Here is a 27,888-nt window from a genome sequence, read left to right on the forward strand (position 1 = left end):
GAGTAGGGCTCATGATGAACAAGGAAGCTGCTAGGTTTTGTTTAGAATGGGAAGGTATTAATAATAGAATACTAATTGCTCATTTTATGAGTAAAAAGGTGAGGGCATCAGTTATAGTTGTATATACCCCTGTAGAACTGACTGACGGAGATATTAGTGACTCAGATGAATTTTACTTACAGTTACAGGAGCAACTAAAAAGGGTCCCATGTAGAAATATGATGTTTTACTAGGAGATTTTAACGCCTAGGTCTGTGGAAACAGGGATAGATGGTATTCTAGCCTAGGTAAATTTGGTGTAGGAAAAGAAAACAGTAATGGATACAGACTATTGCAATTTTGTAGGTATAACAATCTAGTTATAAGTAGTGGGGGATCAATCTATTTAAAGTGACAGACACGAAATTAACATGGGATTTCTGTGAGGCCCATAGGGGGTGTACAAGTGCGGTTCCTACTTCTTTGTACCTGTCCAATGCGGTCATCTGGCAAGATTCCCGGGATTCCAATTTCGTTTCAGTATCTACAAGATTCCGAGTGCCGCCCTATTCCTTTTTTGCATGGGATTCTGACGACATGCCCTCTGACGTCACGACACACCTTTAATCGATTCTACGACATCCCTACGAAATTAACATCGGATTCTGATCGCAGACCTCTGATGTCACAATTCACCCTCGCCTTTAAACTGTCAGATAGGGAAATAAACATGGGATTCCTACGGGAGCTCTCTGACGTCACGACACAACCCTCACTGCAATCCAAGGACGTTACACAATTCACCTCATTTTAACCGGTCAGGTGTAATTTATTTGACCCAATTTTATGTTATCTTGCAACAGGACCCATGGGAAATCCCCGCTTGTAACGTAACAACAGCACACAGCATGAGTGAGCTCACGTAATGACAGCGCAACCATCACTGTCGCATAATAAGTTTTTTTGACATTTTATTTTTCACGCAAAACGTTCAAAGCAGTTCTTCGTTTCTTTTAACTTAATGGTGGCGCATACTTTATGTAAGGTCAGCACATCTTACGCAATGACGGCACACATCACTGTCACATAATAACTTTTTTTGGCATTTTATTTTAGGCCCAAAACTTTCAAATCGTTTTTTTTCTTTAGTTCTTTGTCCTTGCTAGGACTTGAAAGGTAAATTTTCTTCCAGTAAGACAGCGCTCCAAGTAACACGACTAAACTGCCATGGCCAATATTATGTATTAGGGAAATACTTTCAAGAACTAACACATTCCTCATGGACTTTACAAGACACAACTCTGACTATTCCATAACAAATCTGGCAGGATTCCAAGTTCATGACGATCTTCTCCTGGTTAGGTGTAATATCGATTATGCAAACCGCGCAGAGGAAATATTTATTTTTAGACAAAATTGCTCTAAATTTATTTCTAGCTATAAAGACTAAGGGATGCTTAAATTGTGTAAACACCTTGATCGTGCTAAAAAAAGAATCTTAAAATCACAGATTTTTTAAATAAAAGTCTTATTGTTTCAAACAAATTTATAAACAATATTAAAAAAACAGAGAAAAAACAGTTAAAAAACACGAAAAAAAAAATAAAAGGTGAAAAAAGCCTTATCGCAATATCATAGGCAGCGCGATATCGCTGCCTAAGTAAAGAACGATGTGGGCACAATGTTTAATTTTTTCTCGTCCATACCCGGGCACTTCGTGTCGATGGAGTTGTCGTAGAAACTTCGAAAAGTGCTCATTCGATTGAGAACTGGAGTGGCTAATGCCCTTTTTAATAGTCGAAAGTGATTGGAGGGTAACTAGCCCCCCCCATGCCCAGCATTCCCCCAAACACAGCCAATCAAAATTTTGAGATAGCCGTTTTGTTCAGCGTAGTTGATTTCCATATAGAAAACATGTTTTTGAGGAGGCCACTCCCCCACAGCCCTCGGGGCAAGGGTTTTAAGTTATGCCCTGAGGGCATATAAGAAAGATGTTGGCACAATATATCATTTATTATTTTTTTTTTAGAGCAGGGCACTTCGTATCGAATAAGTTGTCGTAGAAACTTCAAAAAGGGCTCATTCAATTGGAAATTGGAGTGGCTTGTGCCCTTTTCAATAGTAGAAAGTGATTGTAAGGCAACTAACAGCCCCTTCTACGCCCGCCATTTCCCGAAACACGCCCAATCAAAATTTTGAGATAGCCATTTTGTTCAGCGTAGTTGATTTCCAGATAGAAATTATGTTTTTGAGGAGGACACTCCCCCACAGCCTTCAGGGCAAGGGTTTTAGGTTATGCCCAAGGGGCATATAAGGTTTTTATAAAAGGTGTTGTTGTAGAAACTTCAAAAAAGGCTAATTCGATTGGAAACTCAAAGGACTAGTGCCCTTTTTAACAGTCGAAAGTGATTGGAGGGAAACTAGCCCCCCACCCCCACGCCCAACATTCCCCCAAACACATCCAATCAAAAATTTTAGATAGCAATTTTTTTAAGCGTAGTTGATTTGCAGATAGAAAATACGTTTTTGAGGAGGACACTCCCCCACAATTCTCGGGGCAACGGTTTTAAGTTATGCCCTGAGGGCATATAAGAACGATGTTGGCACAATGTATCATTTATTATTTTTTCCTTTAGAGCAGGGCACTTCGTATCGAAGAAGTTGTCGTAGAAACTTCGAAAAGGGCTCATTTAATTTGAAATTGGAGTGGCTTGTGTTCTTTTTAATAGTCGAAAGTGATTTGAAGGCCGTCAGGGCAAGGGGTGTAAGCTATGCCCTGGGGGCATATAAGGTTTGTATAGAAGGCGTAGAAACTTCAAAAAGGCTCATTCGATTGGAAATTCAAAGGGCTAGTGCCCTTTTTAATAGTCGAAAGTGATTGGAGGGCAACTAGCCGCCCACGCCCATCATTCCCCCAGACACATCCAATAAAAATTTTGAGATAGCCATTTTGTTCAGAGTAGTTGATTTCCAGATAGAAAATATGTTTTTGAGGAGGACACTCCCCCACAACCCTCGGGGCAATAGTTTTAAGTTATGCCCTGAGGGCATATAAGAACGATGTTGGCACAATGTATTACTTGTTTTTTTTCCTTTAGAGCAGGACACTTCGTATCGAAGAAGTTGTCATAGAAATTATGTTTTTGAGGAGGACACTCCCCCACAAGCTTCAGGGCAAGGGTTGTAAGTTATGCCCTGGGTGGCATATAAGGGTTTTATAGAAGGAGTTGTAATAGAAACTTCAAAAAAGTGCCCTTTTTAATAGTCGGAAGTGATTGGAGGGCAACTAACCCCCCTCTCATTCCCACCTTTTCCCCAAACAAATTCAATCAAAATTTTGAGATGGCCATTTTGTTCAACGTAGTTGAAAGTTCTGGATATTAGGTGTTTAAAAATGACAACCCCCCAAAGTCCTCAGGGGAAGGGTTGTAAGTTAAGCCCTTGGGGTATGTAAAGTTTTCACATAAAGAATTGTCGTAGAAACTTCAAAAAAGGCTCATTCAATTGGAAATTGAAATGCTCATTCGAATGCTCATTCAAAAAAGGCTCATTCGATTGGAAATTCAAAGGGCTAGTGCTCTTTTTAATAGTCGTAAGTGATTGAACTCCTTCCACTCTCTCTCTCTCCCTCTCTTCAGTATGTTTGCAAGTGATGAATTCCTGTTCTATTCCACCCGTGAGGACCTCCTCATCGACAAGCCAAATTAAGGCTAAATTAGTAGAGCTGGAAGAAATTTTTTTGATTTAGAAAATATTTTGATTTAAAAATTTATACTGAATCTGATACCCAGTTATTTGATAAAAGTAAATTTCATAGAAGCCGTTATGAAGAAGTGTGTAATATAAGTACGGGACGCTGTGACTCTCACCTCACTGTTCTTCAACTGAACTGTCAAGGGTTATGCTCATCGTTCGCGGATCTAACGACTCTTTGTCAACAGTTGCAGCCAGATGTAGTCGGACTTTGCGAAACCTTTTTAACAAGACAAACAGATACCCTTCTGGAAATACCTGGATATAGTTCCCATTTTTTGCAAAGAACAGCATTGAAGAGAGGAGGTTTAGCTATTTACACACGGCAAGAGTACTCGGTATGCATTAACAAAGAATTAACCTGGAATATAGAAGGAATTTATGAATCACTTTTCCTGGAAATATGTTTACCTTTACAGAAGAAATTAACAGTTGGAGAAGAATACTACCCAACGGCAGGATCTGTTTCTTCATTCTTGGAAAACTTAAGCCAAATACTGGATCATCTAGTAAAACAAGGGAATGCAGCTATTCTAATGGGGGACTGCACCATCAATATTATTCATCCTCTATCTTCCGGTGCGACACATCTGCTTAGTATAATGTCTGCTTCGAATATGTACCCCTCGACGACGATTCCAACCAGAGGAACTGCCATTTCCCACTCACTGATTGACAACATTTTTTCGACTCTGCCTCCAGCATCAGCCTCAGTTCTGCTATCCGACTCTTCAGATCACTTCCCTCCGATTACAAATTTCAAAATGCAGCATTAATATCTAAAGTCTAAAGCTTTGATTAAGCAAGAGTTCACTATCGGGAAACTAAATGTGGAGAACTTGAAGATTCTTATTCAAAATCTAGAGAGCATATCCTGGGAAAGTGTTATGAATACAGATGATGTCAATTCGGGATTCGAGGAATATACAAGTCTTTTAATTAAAATATGTACGGGTTGCTGTTTTGAAAAGCATTATAGGAGATGGGATAGAAAAATAAACCTATAAGCATATTGATTAGCCATAAACTGAACTAGTGTAGTAACAAGAAAAATAAACTGTGGATGGATTACACAAATGACTCATGTATTGCAACGCTGGAGAAATATGAAAAATATAAAAAATGTCATCGGTCAGTTTTACGTAAAGCTAAACGAGATTATTTTAGTGAGAAAATAGCTGAAAGTGGCAAAAATTCTCGGAAAATATGGAAGGTTGTTAACTCTATACTGCGTCCCTGCAGCCCCCCACCTGAGCTTCCATCTAAATTATCTGTCAATGGGGAGACGGTAACAGGACTAGATAACGTTGCAAATGTATTGGGAACATTTTTTTGCAGAAGTGGGCAGAAAAACAGCAGATTCTGTTGGGAATTCCGCGAAGAGTTTTAGAGATTACCTTGGTCCAGCATGCACTAAGTCCATGACAATAGCACCTGTCTCTCCATCTGAAATTCTGCTAATCTTACTAAATCTAAGAGGCAATTTGGCTTCTGGGTTCGACCGAGTACATACCAAAGTGTTAAAAGCAGTTGCCCCTTCAATCATAGAGCCCCTTACTTACCTCATAAATTTGTCTCTGCACAAGGGCACTTTCCCAGAACTGTCAAAGAAAGCTAGACTAATTCCACTGCACAAAGGGGGTTCTCGAGTTGACCCGGCTAATTACAGACCTATTTCTATCCTCTCAGTTTTTTCAAAAGTTTTTGAAAAACCTATGCAACAGCAGCTACTCCAGTTTCTGGAGAAGAATGGGTTTCTTAATAATCGCCAGTTTGGGTTCAGACCAGGGCACTCCACACAGGATGCACTAACGGCGTTAAGTTTATGGATAAACAAAGCTTTGGATTCTGGTCTACTACCTGCAGTGGTTCTGCTTGACATCAGGAAAGCATTTGTTAGCATGTACAATTCTATTCTCCTCAGAAAACTGGAACATATAGGAATAAGAGGTGAGGCTCTGGATTGATTCAGATCATATTTGAGGGACCGCAGCACTTATTTGGGATAAGATCCTGGACACGATGTGCTCGTTAACTGCGGTGCCCCCCAGGGCTCAATAATAGGACCATTACTTTTCCTGATCCATGTTAACGATCTGAGTCGAGTGCTGAACCCGGCAGGAACAAATCTTCGCTGCTGTAACTTGTGCCAGGATGAAAACTCCCTCCAGTCCGAAGGTGAAGATGATGAGCTCGTCGCCTTTGCTGATGACACCACGCTTAGTTGCTGTGAAACGGATAAGACAACGCTCATGTGTAAACTGAGGGAGGTTCTGGAGGGGACGTATATCTGGATGGATGCTAACCGACTTGTTATTAATGTTGAGAAGTCTTGCGTTCTATTTTTTTCCCGGGTTGGAAGTGTCCATCCGGAGATATGTGGTATCCAGACATCAAGAAGTGTGATTAGTCGGCCAGAAAAGCATTTTGCAATATACCTAGGAATCTTCCTCGATGAGAAGCTATCAGTCGTGCATCATATTCAAGCAGTAGAGTTGAAGCTATCCCGGAATTTTGGAATAATAAAAAACTGAAAAGCGCTTTGCCGCAGAAAACGCTGGTCCTCCTGTACAACGCTTTTATAAAACCCCATTTACAGTATCGTGCAATCATCTGGCAATAAACTTTTAAATCCCACCTGCGAAAACTGAATTCGATTCATCAACGATGCCTGATATTAATTGGAAAAAATGAAGAGTACTTGTCATTAGGGTCCCTGCATCAATTATCATGCTTGACCTTTGTGTTCAAGTTTTTAGCTGGAGAGCTGCCATCTGCGTTTAAAAGATTATTTCTACCTATTTCAGACCAGCATAATTTGCATACCTGATCATCATCAAACCTGCAAATACCCCTCACCCCGACCGTGCGATCAGATTTCGCTCCTAACGCAGCTTGTGCAAATATATGGAACCTGATCCCAGAAGAGCTGAGAGGTAGAAGCTCCCACGCATCATTTAAAAAAAGAGTAAAAAACCGTTTAATAGCATTACAAATGAATAGATAAAAAAAAAAAAAAAATAGAATTAAATGTAAGTAGTAAATTTAAATTACTTAAATTACAAATGTATGACTTTTAAATATGACGGGGTGGTTTCCCCTGAGGGTAAGGAACGGGAAGGTAATAGTTTTAGTTATTTGGAAATTGAAAGGTATGGTTGTGTCTGAGATTAGGAGCGGTGACCATTCTGCGTATTATGTTAAATTGTAAAGATTTTGGGTCTCGTCAACCAGGAATGGACTGAGTATTTTGATTATATGTGATTTATTCTTTTCATTTGTTAATTAACCCATTGAACAACAAAAAAAGAACACCACGCCCACCATTTCCCGAAAAGCATCCAATCAAAATGTTTGAGATAGCCATTTTGTTCCACGCAGTTTAAAGTTCAGGAAATTATACCTTTGATTAGAACACTCCCCCACAATCTTCAGGGCAAGGGTTATAAGTTATCCCCTGGGGTATATAAGTTTATATTGAAATCTTTGTCGTAGAAACTTTTAAATGTGCTCCTTCGATTGGAAATTCAAAGGGTTAGTGCCGTTTTTAATAGTCGAAAGTAAGTGGAGGGCAACTAGCCCCCCACGCCCATCATTCCCCCAAACACATCCAATACAAAGTTGATATAGCCATTTTGTTCAGAGTAGTTGATTTCCAGATAGAAAAAATGTATTTGAGGAGGACACTCCTCCAAACCTTCGGGGCAAGGGTTTTAAGTTATGCCCTGAGGGCATATAAGAACTAGAATTTTTATTATGCCCTGAGGGCATAATAAAAAATAGAATTAAATGTAAGTAGTAAACTTAAATTACTTAAATTACAAATGTATGATTTTTAAGTATGACGGGTGGTTTCCCCTAAGGGTAAGGAACGGGAAGGTAATAGTTTTAGTTATTTGGAAATTGAGAGGTATGGTTGTGTCTGAGATTAGGAGTGGTGACCATTCTGCGTATTATGTTAAATTGTAAAGATTTTGGTTCTCGGCGTCCAGGAATGGACTGAGTATTTTAATTATGTGTGATTTATTCTTTTCATTTGTTAATAAACCCATTGAACAACAAAAAAAGAACACCACGCCCACCATTTCCCGAAAAGCATCCAATCAAAATGTTTGAGATAGCCATTTTGTTCCACGCAGTTTAAAGTTCAGGAAATTATACCTTTGATTAGAATACTCCCCCACAATCTTCAGGGCATGGGTTATAACTTATCCCCTGGGGTATATAAGTTTATATTGAAATCTTTGTCGTAGAAACTTTTAAATGTGCTCCTTCGATTGGAAATTCAAAGGGTTAGTGCCGTTTTTAATAGTCGAAAGTAAGTGGAGGGCAACTAGCCCCCCACGCCCATCATTACCCCAAACACATCCAATACAAATTTTGATATAGCCATTTTGTTCAGAGTAGTTGATTTCCACATAGAAAATATGTTTTTGAGGAGGACACTCCCCTAAAACCTTCGGGGCAAGGGTTTTAAGTTATGCCCTGAGGGCATATAAGAACTAGAATTTTTATTATGCCCTGAGGGCATAATAAAAAATAGAATTAACTGTAAGTAGTAAACTTAAATTACTTAAATTACAAATGTATGACTTTTAAATATGACGGGGTGGTTTCCTCTGAGGGTAAGGACCGGGAAGGTAATAGTTGTAGTTATTTGGAAAATGAAAGGTATGGTTGTGTCTGAGATTAGGAGCGGTGACCATTCTGCGTATTATGTTAAATTGTAAAGATTTTGGTTCTCGGCGACCAGGAATGGACTGAGTATTTTGATTATGTGTGATTTATTCTTTTCATTTGTTAATAAACCCATTGAACACCAAAAAAAGAACACCACGCCCACCATTTCCCGAAAAGCATCCAATCAAAATTTTTGAGATAGCCATTTTGTTCCACGCAGTTTAAAGTTCAGGAAATTATACCTTTGATTAGAACACTCCCCCACAATCTTCAGGGCAAGGGTTATAAGTTATCCCCTGGGGTATATAAGTTTATATTGAAATCTTTGTCGTAGAAACTTTTAAATGTGCTCCTTCGATTGGAAATTCAAAGGGTTAGTGCCCTTTTTAATAGTCGAAGGTAAGTGGAGGCCAACTAGCCCCCCACGCCCATCATTCCCCCAAACACATCCAATAAAAATTTTGAGGTAGCCATTTTGTTCAGAGTAGTTGATTTCCAGATAGAAAATATGTTTTTGAGGAGGACTCTCCCTCAAAACTTTCGGGGCAAGGGTTTTAAGTTATGCCCTGAGGGCATATAAGAATGACGTTGGTACAATGTATTATTTGTTTGTTTTCCCTTTAGAGCAGGGTACTTCGTATCGAAGAAGTTGTCGTAGAAATTATGTTTTTGAGGAGGACACTCCCCCACAGCCTTCAGGGCAAGGGTTTTAAGTTATGCCCGGGGGGGCATATAAGGTTTTTATAGAAGGAGTTGTCATAGAAACTTCAAAAAAGTGCCCTTTTTAATAGTCGGAAGTGATTGGAAGGCAACTATCCCCCCTCTCACGCCCACCTTTTCCCCAAACAAATCAAATCAAAATTTTAAGACAGTCATTTTGTTCTACGCAGTTGAAATTTCGGGACCTTATGTCTTTGAGGATGACAACCCCCCCCCCAAAGCCCTCTGGGCAATGGTTTTAAGTTATGACCTTTGGGCATATAAGGTTTTTTATAGAACGCGTTGTCGTAGAAACTTCAAAAAAGGCTCTTTCGATTGGAAATTCAAAGGGCTAGTGCCCTTTTTAATAGTCGTAAATGATTGAAACCCTTCCACGCCCACCATTTCCCGAAAAGCATCCAATCAAAATTTTTGAGATAGCCATTTTGTTCCACGCAGTTTAAAGTTCAGGAAATTATACCTTTGATTAGAACACTCCCCCACAGTCTTCAGGGCAAGGGTTATAAGTTATCCCCTGGGGTATATAAGTTTATATTGAAATCTTTGTCGTAGAAACTTGGAAATGTGCTCATTCGATTGGAAATTCAAAGGGTTAGAGCCCTTTTTAATATTCTCAAAAGTGATTTGAGGGCAACTAACCCCCCTCTCACGCCAACCTTTTCCCCAAACACATCCAATCAAAAATTTTAGATATCCATTTTATTCAACGTCGTTTACAGTTTTGGAGATTAGGTCTTCAAGGAGGACACTTCCCCACAGCTCTTAAGGCAAGGGTCGTAAGTTATGCCCTGAAGGCATATAAGGTTTTTATAGAAAGTATTCGATTGGAAATTGAAAGGGCTAGTGCCCTATTAATAGTCGAAAGAGATTGAAGGGCACCTTAACACCCCTCTCACGCCCATCATTTCCCCAAACACATCCAATCAAAATTTTAGATATCTATTTGGTTCAACGTAGTCGAAAGTTCTTGAAATTAGGCCTTTTAGGATGATAACCCCATCAGAGCCCTCAGTGCAAGGGTTGTAAGTTATGCCCTGAGGGGATATAAGGTTTATATAGAATGTTGTTGTAGAAATTTGAAAAGGGACTCATTTGATTGGAAATTAAAATTGCCCTTTTTATAGTCGAAAGTGAGTGGAGAGTAATTAACCCCTCTCTCACGCCCATCATTTCCCCAAACACATTGAATCAAAGTTTAGAGATAGCCATTTTGTTCAACGTAGTTAAAAGTTCTGGAAATTATGTATTTAAGGATGGCAAACCCCCCCAGAACCCCCAGGGCAAAGGTTGTAAGTTATGCCCTGGGGGCATATAAGGCTCTTATAGATAGAGTTGTCGTAAAAACTTCAAACGGGGCTCATTCAATTGGAAATTGAGAGGCTTAGTGCCCTTTTTAATAGTAACTAACCCCCCTCTCACGCCCACCATTCCCCCAAACAAATCCAATCAAAATTTTCAGATAGCCATTTTGCTCAGCGTTGCAGAAAGTTCTGGAAATTAGGTCTCTGAGGATGGAAATCCCACCCAGCCCTCAGGGCAAGGGTTGTAAGGTATGCCCTGGGGGCATATAAGGTTCATAGAGATAGAGTTGTCGTAAAAACTTCAAAGGGGCTCATTCATATGGAATTTGAGAGGGTTAGTAACCCTTTTAATAGTAGCTAACCCCCCTCTGTCGCCCACCATTCCCCCAAACACATCCAATCAAAATTTTTAGATAGCCATTTTGTTCAACGTTGCAAAAAGTTCTGGAAATTTTGTCTTCGATGATGACAATCCCCCCAGCCCTCAGGGCGAGGGCTGTAAGTTATGCCTTGAGGGCATATAAGTTTTTTTTTAAAGCGTTTCTGTAGAAACTTCAAAAGGGCTCATTTGATTGGAAATTGAAACGGCTAGTGCCCTTTTTAATAGTCTAAAGTGACTGGAGAGCGACTAACGCCCCTTTCACGCCCACCATTTTCCTAAACACATCCAATAAGTATTTTGAGACAGGCACTTACCATAATTTAGTTGAAAATTCCGAAATTTATGCCTTAGATAATGGCAACCCCACTAACTACCTTTAGGGCCAGGTTTTTAATACTGATCCTGGGGGCACGTACGGTGTTCAATTGAAGCTCTACAGCAGAAACTCAAATAGGGCTTATTTAATTGAAAATCGAAAGGCCTAGTGCACTCTTTCATAGTCAAAAGTGATTGGAAGGCTTGACATTTTTATAGTAAAGACTGATGTGGGTATAATGTATTATTTTTTTTATTGTTGTTGCTTAGACCAGGGCACTTTGTATCGAAGGAGTTGTCGTGGGAACTTAGAAAAGGGCTCATTTGATTGAAAATAGAAAGGGCTGATGCCCTTTTTAATAGTCGAAAGTGATTGGAGGGAAACTAATCCCACCCCCACCCACCCATTTGCCTTTATGTTTAAAAACTAAATGTTGCCGTAAGATTAAATCAAAATGCACTGTATTAATACTAATTCCCAATAAGGCATCTCAGCAGTATCCCAAGAACGGCTGAGGGTATTATATTCAAACTTTCGGGGCTACTTCTGCTCTTAAAATTTAACCAAATCAAAATAGCGTAAGTGTATCCAAGCTATCAAAGAAAGTAAAGAGATTTTTTTGCGAATGGTATCAAGTTTTCTATTTCAGGTCAACTAGAGGAGGTATGAAACTAAATTAAACACTATTATTTGTGCCCAGATTTTTAAAAGGGTGTATGTTTTTAAAAATTACTGAAAATTTTTCTCTAGCATACAAATAGCAGGCCAAACAATAAATTCTTAAAAAACGAAAAGATTTAAAGTATTATTTTCTTTTTTCCTGAAAAGACTATGTCAATATGAATCGAACAGAAATTAATTAAAACAACTTTTTCCACAAAATAAGTTTTTCAAAGAAAAGTAAAGAACTCCATTAAACAAAAAAAAAATGAGTAAAAATAAAATTAAATTATCTACCAAGCGTGAAACGATCACAAATCAGCATCGATAAATAAATTAAACCCAAAACGAACAGAAATTACAATAAATAACCGAGTCAAACTCAAAACGAGCAGAAATTAACATAAGTTGGGCTCAAAACCCCTATGCCTGCCCAAGGACAGAACATAATTTGCACTTTACTGAAAAAATACAAATGAATTTGCATTATCAGTTTAATATACATATACTGATATTTAGTAATCAAAATGTCAATATTATTTGATTTATTAAAGTTATAAACGTAAAAACATTTATACATTTTTTTCAATGTGCAAATTTTTTAAGTGCAAATTATGTTCTGGCCTTGGGGAGGCATAGGGGTTTTGAGCCCAAACTATGTTAATTTCTGCTCGTTTTGAGTTTGACTCGGTTATTTATTGTAATTTCTGTTCGTTTTGGGTTTCATTTATCTATCGATGCTGATTTGTGGTAGTTTCAAGCTTGGTAGATTATTTGATTATATTTTTGCCCATTTTTGTTTAATGGAGTTCTTTACTTTTATTTGGGAAACTTATTTTTTGGAAAAAGTTTTATAATCAATATTCAAAAAGAACCGTGTATAATAGAAAGTCAGGGATTATGGCATGCAATACCATGGGATATGGCTGATATTAGATGCAAACTTAAGGCCTATTAAGAACTTTTTAACGAAAATGCATAATTGTTCTTTTAAATACATTATATTTTAGCAATCCACCCTCAACATGATGCCCCCATGGCAATTCATGCCACTCTACCAAACCCTTACCGCTCTGCGGCACCCTCTGATATCCCCTTCATCATTCCAAAGAAATTTTTCAGACATTTCTTGTTAAGAATTATGCTTCAATCCGGTGATTCAAATTTTTTTTGCAAACCAAGCCATTCAAGATGCTCCAGAGAACACTCCACACCACCATGGCATTACGTGCCTGCTCCTCTGACATCCACGTGGAATCAAGCCCTTCGTCATTCCTAAGACATTTTCAACTTTTTTCACCAAAAATAAGCTCATGAATCTAAATTAAACACTGTTTTCTTTATTTTTGAAAAGCGGAAACTCGACATTTCATTGTTAGAACGTGTTACTCCGAGCAAGTCACACTACAGTGTCACACCATTACTGCTCTGTGGCACCCTCTGACACCTTCATCATCATTCCGAAGATTTTTTCAGACATTTCTTGTTCAAAATTTTGCTTCAATCCGGTGATTCAAGTTTTTGCAAGCCAAGCCTATTATAATGCTCCACAAAATACTCCACACCATCACAGCTTTACGCACCTGCCCCTTCGGCATCCACGTGGAATCAAACACTCATCCCCCCTTTAGGATATTTTCAGCTTTTTTTTCCCACCGAAAATAAGCTCATGAATCTAAATTAAACAGTGTTTTTTTATTTTTGATCAGCGGGAACTTGACATTTTATTGCTAGAACGTGATACTCCAAGCCATTCACGGCACAGTGCCACGCTATTACTGATCTACGGCACCCTCTGACGCTCTTCATTATTCCTAAGATGTTTCTCAGACATTTTTTGCTAAAAATTATTCTTCAATCCGTTGATTCAATTTTTGCAAACCAAGCCTGTCATAATGCTCCACAAAACATTGCACATCATCACAGCATTACGCGCCTACCCATTCGGCATCCTAGTAGAATCATACACTCATCCCACCTTTAGGACCGTTCCAACTTTTCTCACTGAAAATAAGCTCACGAGTCTAAATTAAACACTTCTTTTTTTATTTGCACAGCAGGAACTCGAAATTTCATTGCTATAACGTGATACTTCAAGCAATTCACACCACATTGCCGCACTATTACTGCACTGCGGCACCTTCTGAAACCCCCTTCATCATTCCTAAGACATTTTTCAGACATTTTTTGCTAAAAAATTATGCTTCAATCCCGTGATTCAAGCTTTTTTTTGCAAGCCAAGCCTATCATAATTCTCCACAAAACACAACACCATCACAGCTTTACACGCCTACTCCCCCGGTATCCATGTGGCATCTCCAACTCATTATTACTAGGGAGTTTTCAAAATTGTCCCCTGGATCCATAACCTAACCATCGGAGGACCCTAGCAACCGCTTCAACTGGAGCCCAAGCATCCAATTCGACCGGGCGCCAGCAAACATTTCCAAAGGAGGGGGCTCTAACCTAACCATCGGAGAACCCTAGCAAGCAATTCAACCGAAGCCCAAGTATTGTTCATGGAATTTTTTTGCATACTGATTTTTGTCAATGAAACTTGTTGCATGTTGCTTTTTCTCTTCGTGAAACTTCTACATTGATTTTTCTCCTCGTGAAACAGATTTTGTTCATGGAACTTGTCGCATGCTGATTTTTGTTCGTGGAAATTGTTGAATGCTGATTTTCTTTTTGTTCGTGAAACTTGTTACATGTTGATTTTTTTTCTTCGTGAAACTTATACATTGATTTTTTCTCCTCGCGAAACTAATTTTCTTCAAGGAAGTTTTTGCGTGCTGATTTTTTATTCGTGATACTTAATGCGTGGTGATTTTTATCTTTTTGCTCGTGAAACTTCATACGTGTTGATTTTTTAGTGGGCCCTAGTGAACATTTCCAACGGAGGGGGCCTTAACCTAACCATTGGAGGACCCTAGCAAAATTCAGCCGAAGCCCAAGCACTGTTGATGGATTTTTTTGCATTCTGTTTTTTGTCCGCGAAACTTGTTGCATGTTGTTTTTTTCTCTTCGTGAAACTTGTTAATTGATTTTTCTCCTCATGAAACTGATTTTGTTCATGGAACTTGTCGCATGCTGATTTTTGTTCGTGGAACTTGTTGAATGCTGATTTTATTTTTGTTCAGTGAAACTAGTTACATGTTGATTTTTTTTTCTTCATGAAGAAAAAAAGCTTTATCGTTAATTTTTGTTAATCTTTGAGTATGAATTTTAAATGTTGGCATCCAAACTATTGAACAGTATTTGAGGTTGGATTGGATCAGAGAAAAATATAGCAGGGGTAAAATTTTTCTGGGGAAAAAATGTTTAAGTTTTTTAATCATATCGGAATTTCTTGAAACTTTGAAATATACAGTATTCAAATGATGTTCAAAAGAAATATTTTCATCAAGCAAAAGTCCCAAGTATTTAGTGAAACCCGTCTCAGGTCTTATAATCACGCCTCTCGATGTTAATAGACCCCAAAAATCTGGGTAGGATTTTCCTGTTCGCGGAAAAATTAAACTTTGTGATTTAAGCACATTGATCACTAGCTTATTGACATCCATCCAATCATAAAATCGCTCAGTAGCTAATTGAAGTTTATTGTAAAGTGAAGAAAAATCATCATGAGCTATTTCTAATTGCTGTATCATCAGCAAAACTTTGCACCAGGTCATCACCAGAATTTTCTTCCTCAACAGGTAAATTATTTGCACAGAACAAGCAACAGCTACTTTGTGGCCCATGCAATATAAACTGCATATCATTAATAAGAATAATAACTAACAGTGGTCCAAGTGTGGAACCTTGTGGTACGCCACAATTAATCTCAGTAGCACTTAATTTATCATTACCTATAAAGATCTTTCTCTTGTTAAGGTAATTTCTGAACCCTGACAGTAAATTGCCACGAATACCAACATGATTTAATTTTCCGAATAAGATTTTATGTACCATACAATCGAAAGCTTTTTTTAAGTCAATTAAAACCACTGCAGGAATTTTACCTTTATCCATCATTTTATTAATAAACAGTGTTAAAGATGAAAACGTGTCTTCTGTGGAATGATCAGGTCTGAAGCCAAATTGTCTCATTTTAGAAAAGACTGAAAGTTGTGATATAGGTCTGTAATTCGTAACATCAAGATGATCTCCACTTTAAAAAGTGGGACAACCCTAGCTTTTTAAAGATCAGATTGAATTTCGCCCGTATTAGTAGAAAAGTTTACCAAATAAGTTAGAGGCTTCACGAGTGAATGGATGCTTTCTCTGATTACTTTTGTTTGAATCTTGTCATAGCCTAAAGATGAAATACCTTTAAGATTTTTAACAATTAAGATTATATCTTCTTCAGCTACATGAACAAAACCCATTGATCCAGTGCATGGTGGTGGTAAAAAATCTGTGAACTTCTTATCACTCTTGCGTACTGTATTAATTGTTTTTTCACCTATCACACCAAAAAACTCTGTTAAAACCCGTGCCAACTCCAAAATATCATTTACTTCCTGACCTTCATGTAAAAGTTCATATAAAATTTTACACCTGCTTTATTTTTCTCTGATCCAATCCCATCTCAAATATTCTTCAATAGCCTGGATGTCAACATTTAAAATTCATACTCAAAGATTGAAAAAAATTAATGATAAAGCTCTTTTACTTATAGGAGATGGGGATTATACAATCAACTGATAATTTACATAAAATTGCTTGCACTACTTTTGCATACCGATTTCATCATGGCCTTTTACTTGAGTGTTTTTCAAATTTGTTTCAAAATATCTCAAATCTCCATTATGCAAATATTAGAACTAAAGATCAACTTAACATACCTCCTACACCCTGCGTAAGATCCGATTTTTCTATTGATATACCGTGCTGTAGGGTGTGGAATGCGTTGCCTAAAGATTTAAAAGAGAAGAGATCAACGGGATCATTTAAATTTGCTATAAAAAAGTATTTTGAGTCATTGGGTTGATTGTTTTTTTTTCTTGGGGGAGAAAGGGGGAATGGGTTAGGGAAAGGTTTGAAGGGTAGTTAAAGATAAGTTAAAGGGAATTATATTGTTTTTAGTAGCTGGGTCTCATTTTTGGTATTATGGAGTGGATGGATTTGAATGCTCACGTAAACTGCAGCAATCTATGTTACCTAAACAGGCTATGGCCTAGAGGAAAAGTGTTTAGTATTTTAAAGTGTTTACTTAATGATTGTATCTTTTTTTGTATGAATTTTTCATATTTTTATTGAATCTATTATTAATAAAACTGAATTGAAAACTGAATTGAAGGATGACAGATTGCCGAAGATTGTTCTTTTCGGCCAACCGTTTAGGGCTAAATGGAAAGCAGATCGTCCTCGTCTGGGGAGGAAGGACGTCATAAATAAAAATTTAAAGCAAATGGGAACTTCGTGGGAGGGTGTAAAAAGGGAGGCTTTGAATAGATTAGGATGGAGGAGGTGCGTGCGTAGCTGCGTTGACCTCAGGTGGCTTGGTGCTGCGGTGAGTGGTTAGTAGTAGTAGTATTAATGGAAAAATATATAATATTTTGGGTCTTTTTTTTTGGGGGGGGGGGGCTACAGGCCTGAAGCATTCCCCTCGTGCGTAAGTGCAAATGCATTAGTAAACTCATAGTTTTCTTTAGCATTGTCATAAAATGTAAAATTTTAAAAGCAAAATTTAGCTTTACTTTTGAGGGGCCCTTGTACCCCAGAAAAACTTTTTCTTGTAAATTAGCGTGTACTTGGCATGAAATTTATGTTTTTAAACTTTAAGTTGTGAAGGAGAATCAAGTTTGTTGGACTTTTTTAGGGTCCTTTTTTTCCTGGGAAACCAATATATTTTTTCCTTTACGACTAGGGAGTTGGATAAAATCCCTAGTCGTATATAGTTGGATAGTTGGATAAAATCCAACTTCTCAATTATTAATCCAAGAGGAAAAATCTGGTGTATGCATCCTCTCCCCTTCCTAAAACAACAATATTCTTTTCTCAAAACTGTATCTACTGCCTCACCAAGTCTAAAAATATCATCATACTAATTAATTTGATTTCTAAAGAAACCAAGCTAATGCCTCTATAATTAGCAAATTCATTCTTTTGCTAATAGCTCAAAACTATAAGCAAGGATACACTATCGTACCTGCAACTGGAGGGGAAATAGCGGGCTTAATCGTAACTAAAGTTGGGATAAATCTTAGCAAAATTACCAGTAGAAAAATTAAATTGCATTTTCTTAATCCTAATTAAAATATAATGAAATTCCTTGTTGAAACAGTAAAATAAAACCAATAGAAGTGCTCAACTTTCAATTGGCGGCCACAGAAGTGCTCCAATATATTTTGTGGCAGTTGAACTAAGGAAAGAAAAGCAATAATTAGGATCGAGGTTGTCCGAACACTGGATACCCGTCGTCGAGTTGATTAGGGATATAGCGGTATCGTATAGAACGTATCGTATAGAACTGTTGACGACATCGACTGGAAAAACGTAATAACACATGAACATATAGAACCATAGATTTTTTTTTTGGAGGGGAAAGGAGAACGCAGCTGAAGGGTTCCCTTCCTGCACAAGTACACATGCATAAGTAAATTTGTTTTTTTTTAATTTTTGTAATAGATAAAACATTTCAAAACATGATTTTTTCTGTCAGTGAAATTACTTTTTAGAAACTTCTGCGCGTAACGTCGGTTGGGAAAATGTGGGAACAGGTAAAAAAAAGGTGTATAGAACCTTACGAAGAAAACATTGAAGACATTGAATTGTTTTTTGGGGGGAGGGGAGAACACACCAGAAGGATTTCCTTTCTACGCAAGTGCGTAAACATAATTAAGTTTTTTGGTTTTCCCAGTTTTTTTCTTGGATGTTTTCATAAAAGGTTAAGAAGTCTTAAAACAAGATCCTGTTTCAGTAAAACTATAATTTTCAGGAATTGCTATTCGTGACATCGATTGTGGCTTCATTACAAGAACTAGGAAGTAACAAAAAACTTTACTCAAGGCGTGGAGAGTCACAATTCCGAGCAGATCAACCAATTCTTAATTCACATCATGAAGCCTGGAAACGATCTTCAACCTTGGATGAGGGTTTGATATTTGGTAATAACCTGGATACTGGCCAATCAGAATCATGGACAATGGGCTGCTGCCTTTTTAGTAATATCAATGAAGATGGTTGGAAATACGCATCAGGCTTGGACGATGGAATAATCCCAAACAAGAATCGATACGTCAAAGAAATTGACAAACCAGAATTATGGACAATGGGCCGTAGAATTTCAAATAACATGTATCACAATGGTTGGAAACCTATGTCAAGATTGGAGGACGGAATAATCCCAAATAAGAATCAAAACAGCATCCTTGCGGAACACGAACTTCTGCCATTGTCCTTAGACTACGATGCTCCTCTGCATAATGAAGGTTGGAAGCACTTTATGGACTTGGAAGACGGGCTGATAGTCGATCAAAATGGTTACTACACTTTTAATGACTTACCTGAAAACTATAATGGTAAGTTTTAGATTCACTGGAAAACAGTCTCCAAGCCTGAAAAAACGATTGGTATTCTAAAAAAAGGTTATATTGGTGATCATAATGAGAAAACAGTTCTATTATGCAAAAAGAAGATGATATAAACGATTACAATGGTAAGTTCAGATGAAGTATAAAATTGCCTGTCAGTCAGTAAAAATAGTTACTTCTTCCCCCCACCCAAAAACAAATTTTGGTATAAAAATACTAGGTATGAAAATGATTGCAATGGCATGTTCAGACACATTAGAAAAACGTTCTGTCAAAACGGTTACTTTGCATGAAACATGTTGTCATTATGAGAAAAACAATTGTTAATCACAATTGTGCCATGATACACATTGGAGAAACGGTTTTCCGGCATTTAAGAACAGCTGCTTGGCCTGGAAAAAACATTATTGTTATGTAACACAAATTATAAAAACTCGAAAACTGGTCTCGTCCCATAAAAATATTACAGCAATAAAAACAAATTATAAAGTTGATTTTAAAATAAAGTTCAGAAACCCTATAAAAATGGCTCTTGGCTTGTAAAAACAGTTGTTTGGCCTGAAAAAACGCTATTGTGATGAAATGACTCATAAAAATGAGAATGACAACTTCAGACACAATAGAAAAATGTTGCTTGGCTTAGAAAACCGTCTTTATTACGTTAAACTAATAATCAAGTTGGCCGTAATTGTCCATTGAGAAACACTGGTAAAGTGCCCCCCTCCCTCAAATTATAAAAATTTTGATTACCCATACATGTTTGAAAAAACATGATTGTTAAAAATAACAAATTATAAAAATAACTGTTATGTAAGTTCGGTTAAACTAGAAAAACGATCTCCCAACCCTTTAAAGCGGTTGCATGGCCCGAAGAAACATTGCCATGGCCTAGAAAAATCATTATGTAAATTCAGTTATTACAAAGGTAGTAATTACTTTAAATGTAATTTTCACAGATATATTCCTATAAACCATCCCATATATAGACCTCCTATATTATAGACCTATAAAGTGATCAAACATGTTTTGAAACTATGGACGAGATTGTATAATGCAACCAGACGGGTTTACATGATATATGCTTTAGCAACTTCGTTCATCCGTCATCATGACATGTTTTTTTTCTTTCTGGTTCAATATTCAAAATTCCTTATATTGCGTATTCAAAGGATGGTCTCATTCTAGAAATACTGGTTTACAGCTGGAGGGCTTATACTCGTGTTTTTTCGGTATAAATTTAGATGCAATTGGTCTTTCTGGATCAGTTGATTAATAGAACTTATATTAAGCCTATTAGAATCAAACTTATTCGTTCTAATGGACAACAAAATAATTATGATGATGAGTAAATACACATTATTCTTGATTTATCATAAGAACATAACCCCCTTTTTTCCCTAGAGTAAGCAATTAACTATCTATCATCTGGGTTTTGCACAGAAAGCGAACTCCTGTAACTACATGACGCAAACGCTCGAAGTAAACAATCATAATTACATATCTACGATAAAATTTGCCTGCTCTATAACAGCTCTTTAGATATTTTGACTAAAAGGGTATATTGTCGCTTCTCGTGAAATTGCATCCATATTTCACTGCAGTCTTAATTAGGCAAACTCGATGAAAGGAACATCGCCTACTCGGCTAATAATGATCGGTAATTATTGTAGAGAAAAAAAGGAGTTGGGGAAGGGGTGCAATCCCACCATTAATATTCTGAATAAATTTCAAACGTAGCTAATAGTTGAATGTGTTGTTTTTTTCATGTATCGTATTTAAAAATGTGTTTTATGGCATTCCATACAGGTAAAGGCTATTTGGCTCTAAATGTTTCTTATGTACCTTACAGAAATATCTCGTTTTTTAAGACTATAATTGAACAATACGTCTCCTTTAAATACAAACCATATCATTACTGTATTTGGAGTGGGCTTTGGGGTAGGTGGGAGGGTTGCAATCCCCACCAATAATATTCTGAATAAATTTCAAACGTAGCTAATAGTTGAAATTATATTCTTTTTTCATGTATAGTCTTTAAAAATGTCTTTTATGGCATTCAACACAGGTATAGTCTATTTGGCTCTAAATGTTTCTTATTTACCTTCCATACATATATCGTTTTTAAGACTATAATTTAAAAATTCGTCTCCATTAATTACTAACAAGCTATGTAATTTATTGGGTATGTGCTTAGGGTTGGTGGGAGGGGTACAATCACCACCAATCAAATTCTTAAAAAATATAAATAGTAGCTCATAGTTGAAATTATATTCTTTTTTCATGTATAGTCTTTAAAAATGTCTCTTATGGCATTCCATACAGGTATCGGCTATTTGGCTCTAAATTTTTCTTATGTACCTTACAGAAATATCTCGTTTTTAAGACTATAATTGAACAATACGTCTCCTTTAAATACAAACCATATCATTAATTTATTTGTAGTGGGCTTTGGGGTGGTGAAAGGTTTGCAATCCCCTCCATTAAAATTCTGAATAAATTTCAAATGTAGCTAATAGTTGAAATTATATTCTTTTTTCATGTATAGTCTTTAAAAATGTCTCTTATGGAATTCCATACAGGTATCGGCTATTTGGATCTAAATGTTTCTTATGTACCTTACAGAAATATCTCGTTTTTTAAGACTGTAATTGAACAATACGTCTCCTTTAAATACAAACAATACAAGCTTTTTTTTACATCTCTAAATTATATCAGAAAAATAGAATGACACTTTTGATTTAAATTTTAAAACATATTCGTGTGCATACCCTTACTCCTTTTGATGAGGACTGACAGTTCTCATTCCATATTTTTTCATGAAAAACAAAGTATTTTTTTTAACCAAATTTTTTTTCGGACTTCGAAATTATTCAACTTTTTTTTTATTTTTTAACATGGTATTTTTTCAAATTTTTTTTACATCTCTAAATCATATCAGAAAAATAGAATGACACTTTTGATTTAAATTTTAAAACATGTTCTTGTGCATACCCATACTTCTATTGATGAGGACTGATGGTTCTCATTCAATATTTTTTCATGAAAAACAAAATAATTTTTTTGAACTAATTTTTTGTGGACTTCGAAATTATTCAACTTTTTTTTTTATTTTTTTTAATTTTCTAACATGGTATTTTTTTCAATTTTTTTTTACATCTCTTAGAATGACATGAAACATACTTAAAAAATAAAAAAACCACATTTAATTGAAATAAGCAATCACCCGCCCAGACACACAGGCAAAAAGAGTGAGGAGAGACAAAAACACATACAAATACGTAGATTCAGAAACACAAACCGAGAAATACATGCATTGGAATCAGAAAACACCCTCCCAGACACACAGGCAAAAAGAGTGAGAGAGACAAAAACAAATACAAATACGTAGATTCAGCCACACATACAGAGAAAGACATGCATTTGAATAAGCAAACACCCGCCCAGACACACAGGCAAAAAAGAGTCATAGAGACAAAAACACATACAAATACGTAGATTCAGACACACAAAACGAGAAAGACGTGCATTGGAATAAGCAAACACCCACCCAGACACACAGGCAAAAAAGAGTGAGAGAGACGAAAACACATACAAATAAGTAGATTCAGACACACAAACCGAGAAAGACATGCATTAGAATAAGCAAACATCCGCCCAGACACACAGGCAAAAACAGTGAGAGAGACAAAAACACATGCAAATACGTAGATTCAGACACACAAACCGACAAAGACATGCATTTGGAATAAGCAAACACCCGCCCAGACGCAAAGGAAAAAAGAGTGAGAGAGACAAAAACGCATGCAAATACGTAGATTCAGACACACAAACCGAAAAAGACATGCATTTGAATAAGTATAAACCCGCCCAGACACACAGGCAGAAAGAGTGAGAGAGACAAAAGCAAATACAAATACGAAGATTCAGACACAAAAACCGATAAAGATATGCATTGGAATAAGCAAACACCCGCCCATAAACACAGGCAAGAGAGAGTGAGAGAGACAAAAACACATACAAATACGTAGATTCAGACACACAAACCGAGAAAGACATGCATTTGGAATAAGCGAACCCCCGCCCAGACACACAGGCAAAAAGAGTGAGAGAGACAAAAACACATACAAATACGTAGATTCAGACAAAAAAAACGAGAAAGACATGCATTGGAATAAGCAAACACCCGCCCAGACACACAAGCAGAAAGAGTGGGAGAGACAAAAACACATACAAATACGTAGATTCAGACACACATACCGAGAAAGACATGCATTGGATTAAGCAAACACCCACCCAGACACACAGCCAAAAAGAGTGAGAGAGACAAACACACATACAAATACGTAGATTCAGACACACTTACCGAGAAAGACATGCATTGGAATAAGCAAACATCCGCCCAGACACACAGAAAAAACAGTGAGAGAGACAAACACGCATACAAATACGTAGATTCAGACACACAAACCGAGAAAAACGTGCAATGGAATAAGCAAACACCCGCCCAGACACACAGCAAAAAAGAGGGAGGAAGACAAAAACGCATACAAATAAGGCACATATTGGAATAAGCAAACATCCACTCAAGCAATCATGCGAAAACAATGAGAGAGACGTAATCAAATACAAATAATCAGATTCAGACGCACAAACCGAGAAATGCATGCATTTGAATAAGAAAAAATTCACTCAGATACACAGGCAAAAAGAGTGAGAGAGACAAAAACAAATACAAATAAGTAGATTCAGACACTAAAACCGAGAAAGACATGCACGTGGAATAAGGAAACACCTGCCCAGACGCACAGGCAGAAAGAGTGAGAGAGACAAAAACACATACAAATACGTAGATTCAGACACACAAATTGAGAAAGACATGCATTGGAATAAGCAAACACCTACCCAGACACACCGGCAAAAAAGAGTGAGAGAGACAAAAACACATACAAATACGTAGATTCAGACACATACACCGAGATAGACATTTATTGGAATAAGCAAACACCCACCCCAGACCTACGGGCAAAAAGAGTGAGAGACAAAATAAAAAACAAGAGCATATATTCAGACACACACACCGAGAAAGACAAGCATTGGAATAAGCAAACACCCGCCCAGACACACAGGCAAAAAGAGTGAGAGAGACAAAAACACTTACCAATTCGTAGATTCAGACACACAAACCGAGAAAGACATGCATTGGAATAAGTATACACCCACCCAGACACACAGGCAAAAAAGTGAGAGAGACAAAAACCACATACAAATACGTAGATTTAGACACACAAACCGAGAAAGACATGCATTGGAATAAGCAAACACCTGCCCAGACACACAGGCAAAAAATAATGAGAGAGACAAAAACACATACAAATAAGTGGATTCAGACAGACAAACCGAGAAAGACATGCATTTGGAATAAGCAAATACCTACCAAGACGCAGAGGCTAAAGGAGTGAGATAGAGAAAAACACATAAAAATCAATGAATTAAGACACACATACTAACAAAGACAAGCATTGGATTAAGCAAGCAGCCGCCCAGAAATAGGGGCAAAAAAAGTGAGAGAGACTAAAACATATATATATATGTAGATTTAAACACAAAAACCGAGAAAGCCATTCATTGGAATAAGTAAACACTTACACAGGCACACCAACAAAAACAGTGAGAGAGACAAAAACGCATATAAAAAAGTAGTTTCAGACGCATAAGCCGAGAAAGACATGCTATGGAATAAGCAAACACCCGACCAGACACACAGGCAAAAACAGTGAGAGAGTCAAAAACGCATACAAATACGTAGATTGAGACACCCATACCGAGAAAGACATGCATTGGAATAAGCAAACACCCACCCAGACACACAGCCAAAAAGAGTGAGGAAGACAAAAACACATACAAATACGTAGATTCAGACACACACAAACCGAGAAAGACATGCATTGGAATAAGCAAACACCCGCCCAGACACATAGGAAAAGAGCGTGAAAGAGACAAAAACACATGAAAATAGGTAGATTCAGACACAAAAACTAAGAAAGACATGTACTTGAATAAGAAAACACCCGCCCAAACAAACCTGCAAAAAAGAGTGTGAGATACAAAAACAAACACAACTACGTATAATCAATACCACAAAATTAGGAAGACATGCATTTGAAAAGAAAAAACAGCTGCCAAGACATCGAGGCAAAAAGAGTGAGAAAGAGAAATATCCATACAAATACGTAGATTCAGACACTAAAACCGAGAAAGACATGCATTGGAATAAGCAAACACCCGCCCAGACACACAGGCAAAAAGAGTGAGAGAGAAAAAAACATACAAATACGTAGATTCAGACACACATACCGAGAAAGACATGCATTGGAATAAGCAAACACCCGCCCAGACACGCAGGCAGAAAGAATGAGAAAGACAAAAACACATAAAAATATGTAGATTCAGACATACATACCGAGAAAGACATTCTTTGGAATAAGCAAACACCCGCCCAGACGCACAGGCAAAAAGAGTGAGAGAGACAAAAACGCATACAAATACGTAGATTCAAACACACAAACCGAGAAAGACATGCCTTGGAATAAGAAGACACCTGCCCTGACACACAGGCAAAAAGAGTGAGAGAGACAAAAAACATACAGACATGTAGATTCAAACACTCAAACCGAGAAAGACATGCATTGGAATAAGCAAACACCCACCGGGACACACAGGCAAAAAGAGAGAGAGAGACAAAAACACATAAAAATAAGTTAGATACAGACATACAAACCGAGAAAGACATTCATTGTAATAAGCAAACACCCGCCCAGACACACAGCCAAAAAGAGTGATAAAGACAAAACACATACAAATACTTAGATTCAGACACACATACCGAGAAAGACATGCATTGGAATAAACAAACACCCGCCCAGACACACAAGCAAAAAGAGTGGGAAAGACAAAAACACATACAAATACGTAGATTCAGACACACATACCGAGAAAAACATGCATTGGAATAAGAAAACACCCGCCCAGACACACAGGCAAAAAGAGTGAGAGAGACAAAAACACATACAAATACGTAGATTCAGACACACAAACCGAGAAAGACATGCATTTGGAATAAGCAAACACCCGCCAAGACACACAGGCAAAAAGAGTGAGAGAGACAAAAACACATACAAATACGTAGATTCAGACACTAAAACCGAGAAACACATACATTTGAATATGCAAACAGCCACCCAGACACACAGGCAGAAAGAGTGAGAGAGACAAAAACACATACAAATACGTAGATTCAGACACACATACCGAGAAAGACATGCATTGGAATAAGCAAACACCCGCCCAGACACACAGGCAGAAAGAATGAGAAAGACAAAAACACATAAAAATATGTAGATTCAGACATACATACCGAGAAAGACATTCTTTGGAATAAGCAAACACCCTCCCAGACGCACAGGCAATAAGAGTGATAGAGACAAAAACGCATACAAATACGTAGATTCAGACGCACAAACCGAGAAAGACATGCATTGGATTAAGTATACACCTGCCCAGACACACAGGCAAAAAGAGTGAGAGAGACAAAAACATATACAAATACGTAGATTCAGACACACACACCGAGAAAGATATGCATTGGAATAAGCAAACACCCACCCGGACAAACAGGCAAGAGACAGTGAGAGAGACAAAAACACATACAAATACGTAGATTCAGACACACAAACCGAGAAAGTCATGCATTTGGAATAAGCAAACACCCGTCCAGACACAAAGGCAAAAAGAGTGAGAGAGACAAAAACACATACAAATACGTAGATTCAGACAAAAAAACGAGAAAGACATGCATTGGAATAAGCAAACACCCGCCCAGACACACAAGCAGAAAGAGTGGGAGAGACAAAAACACATACAAATACGTAGATTCAGACACACAAACCGAGAGAGACATGCATTGGATTAAGCAAACACCCACCCAGACACACAGCCAAAAAGATTGAGAGAGACAAAACACATACAAATACGTAGATTCAGACACACTTACCGAGAAAGACATGCATTGGAATAAGCAAACATCCGCCCAGACACACAGAAAAAACAGTGCGAGAGACAAACACGCATACAAATACGTAGATTCAGACACACTTACCGAGAAAAACGTGCAATGGAATAAGCAAACATCCGCCCAGACACACAGCCAAAAAGAGGGAGGAAGACAAAAACACATACAAATAAGACATGTATTGAGATAAGCAAACACCTACTCAGATACTCATTCGTACACAATGAGAGAGTCAAAAACACATACAAATACGTGGATTCAGACACACAAACCGAGAAATACATAAATTTGAATAAGCAAAAATTCGCCCAGACACACAGGCAAAAAGAGTGAGAGAGACGAAAACAAATACAAATACGTAGATTCAGACACTAAAACCGAGAAAGACATGCACGTGGAATAAGGAAACACCTGCCCAGACGCACAGGCAGAAAGAGTGAGAGAGACAAAAACACATACAAATACGTAGATTCAGACACACAAATTGAGAAAGACATGCATTGGAATAA

General features: G+C 37.4%; 1 protein-coding gene and 1 long non-coding RNA gene across 2 annotated transcripts in view; one reads left to right on the forward strand and one right to left on the reverse strand.

Annotated features, from left to right (window-relative positions):
• The window catches only part of LOC148953391 (uncharacterized), a 257,683-nt gene that overhangs the window by 145,650 nt on the left and 84,145 nt on the right, over positions 1–27,888 (reverse strand). The window lies entirely within an intron of this gene.
• Positions 1–27,888, forward strand: part of LOC148953392 (uncharacterized) — a 99,207-nt gene that overhangs the window by 10,480 nt on the left and 60,839 nt on the right. Inside the window, exon 2 of the mRNA XM_089087321.1 lies at positions 18,717–19,299. Within this exon, the coding sequence (XP_088943447.1) occupies positions 18,717–19,299 (583 nt within the window). The remainder of the gene's footprint in view (positions 1–18,716; positions 19,300–27,888) is intronic.

Source organism: Artemia sp. Qi Xiang Cuo, chromosome 4 (assembly GCF_049724085.1).
Source record: "Artemia sp. Qi Xiang Cuo chromosome 4, ASM4972408v1, whole genome shotgun sequence".
Classification (NCBI taxonomy): domain Eukaryota; kingdom Metazoa; phylum Arthropoda; class Branchiopoda; order Anostraca; family Artemiidae; genus Artemia; species Artemia sp. Qi Xiang Cuo.